At 37.0% G+C, this 1,454-nt stretch overlaps 1 protein-coding gene across 1 annotated transcript; it reads left to right on the forward strand.

The window, feature by feature from the left end:
- The first annotated feature begins 248 nt into the window (after positions 1–248).
- Positions 249–1,187, forward strand: LOC105862116 (olfactory receptor 4F6-like). The gene has a single exon (XM_012748161.2). It carries the CDS (start codon positions 249–251, stop codon positions 1,185–1,187), a length of 939 nt encoding a protein of 312 aa, XP_012603615.2.
- The last annotated feature ends 267 nt before the right edge of the window (positions 1,188–1,454 follow it).

The following is a 1,454-nucleotide window of genomic DNA, read 5'->3' on the forward strand; positions in this document are numbered from 1 at the left end:
TTTGAGCAAATGAGAGCATCTGAAGCAATGCATCACCTCTGAGTGCAGCTCTGTCCATATTACATTAATCTTTCATATGTTGGTTTCCCATTTTTTGTAAATAATCTACTCTCAGTTAAATTAGAGATTTGTTAATATAACCCATTTTAAATTGTTAACATTTAAAACATTATTTTCAGTGCCTCCAACTTGATTCCTTCCTTCTTTTCTTTCAGGACACTTTAGAGTCTTCCCTTCCCTCTGATTCAATGGACCCAGTAAATGACTCTGTGGTGACTGAATTTGTATTACTGGGACTTGCACACTCCCTGGCAATGCAGTTTTTCCTTTTTCTCCTCTTCTCTTTATTCTATCTGGGAATTATCCTTGGAAATCTCTTCATTGTATTCACAGTGATTTTTGATCCTCATTTACACTCCCCCATGTATTTTCTACTGGCCAACCTATCACTCATTGACTTGGGTCTTTCATCTACCACAGTTCCTAGAATGATCTCTGATATTTTCACTGATTGTAAAGTCATTTCCTTCCACAATTGCATGATACAAATGTTCTTCATCCATGTTATGGGAGGAGTTGAGATGGCACTGCTGATAGCCATGGCATATGACAGGTACACAGCAATCTGCAAGCCTCTCCGCTATCTAACTATCATGAATTCCAAAATGTGCATGCTCTTGGTAATAGCCGCTTGGGTCATTGGGGTGATTCACGCTGTGTCTCAGTTTGTTTTTGTTATAAATTTACCTTTCTGTGGCCCTAATAATGTGGAGAGCTTTTATTGTGATTTTCCTCGGGTTATTAAACTTGCATGCATGGACACTTACAGACTAGAATTTGTAGTCACTGCCAACAGTGGCTTCATATCCATGGGCACCTTCTTTTTTTTAATTGTGTCGTATATCTTTATTCTCCTCACTGTCCGACAACATTCTTCAAATGATTTATCCAAAGCATTCTTCACGTTGTCAGCTCACATCACTGTAGTGGTTTTGTTTTTCGCTCCATGCATGTTTCTCTATGTGTGGCCTTTCCCTCCTAAGTCACTGGATAAGTTTTTTGCCATTGTGGACTTTGTTATTACCCCGGTCTTAAATCCTGCCATCTATACTTTAAGGAACAAAGATATGAAGGTGGCAATGAGAAGGCTGAGTCGACAGGTTGTAAGTTCTAGGGAGATAACCTAACAGATTTCCTTGATAAGAGCACAGGATAACATTCATGAATCATCAAGACCCCTATGGTCACCATAAACACTACAGAATATGTACATTTTTATTATTGTCTTAAAAACTGAGAAATCTTCAGAAAATGCAGTATTGAATCTAAGAATTTTATTTCAGATGAAGTTGCAGCAATTTTTGTTAACCATAAAAAATAAAGTATTATATATTTCTATCTAACCTGCATACCAAATTGTAGTTATCAACTATGTCTACAGTCATTTATAACAT

Source organism: Microcebus murinus, chromosome 6, assembly GCF_040939455.1.
Source record: "Microcebus murinus isolate Inina chromosome 6, M.murinus_Inina_mat1.0, whole genome shotgun sequence".
Taxonomy (NCBI): Eukaryota; Metazoa; Chordata; class Mammalia; order Primates; family Cheirogaleidae; genus Microcebus; species Microcebus murinus.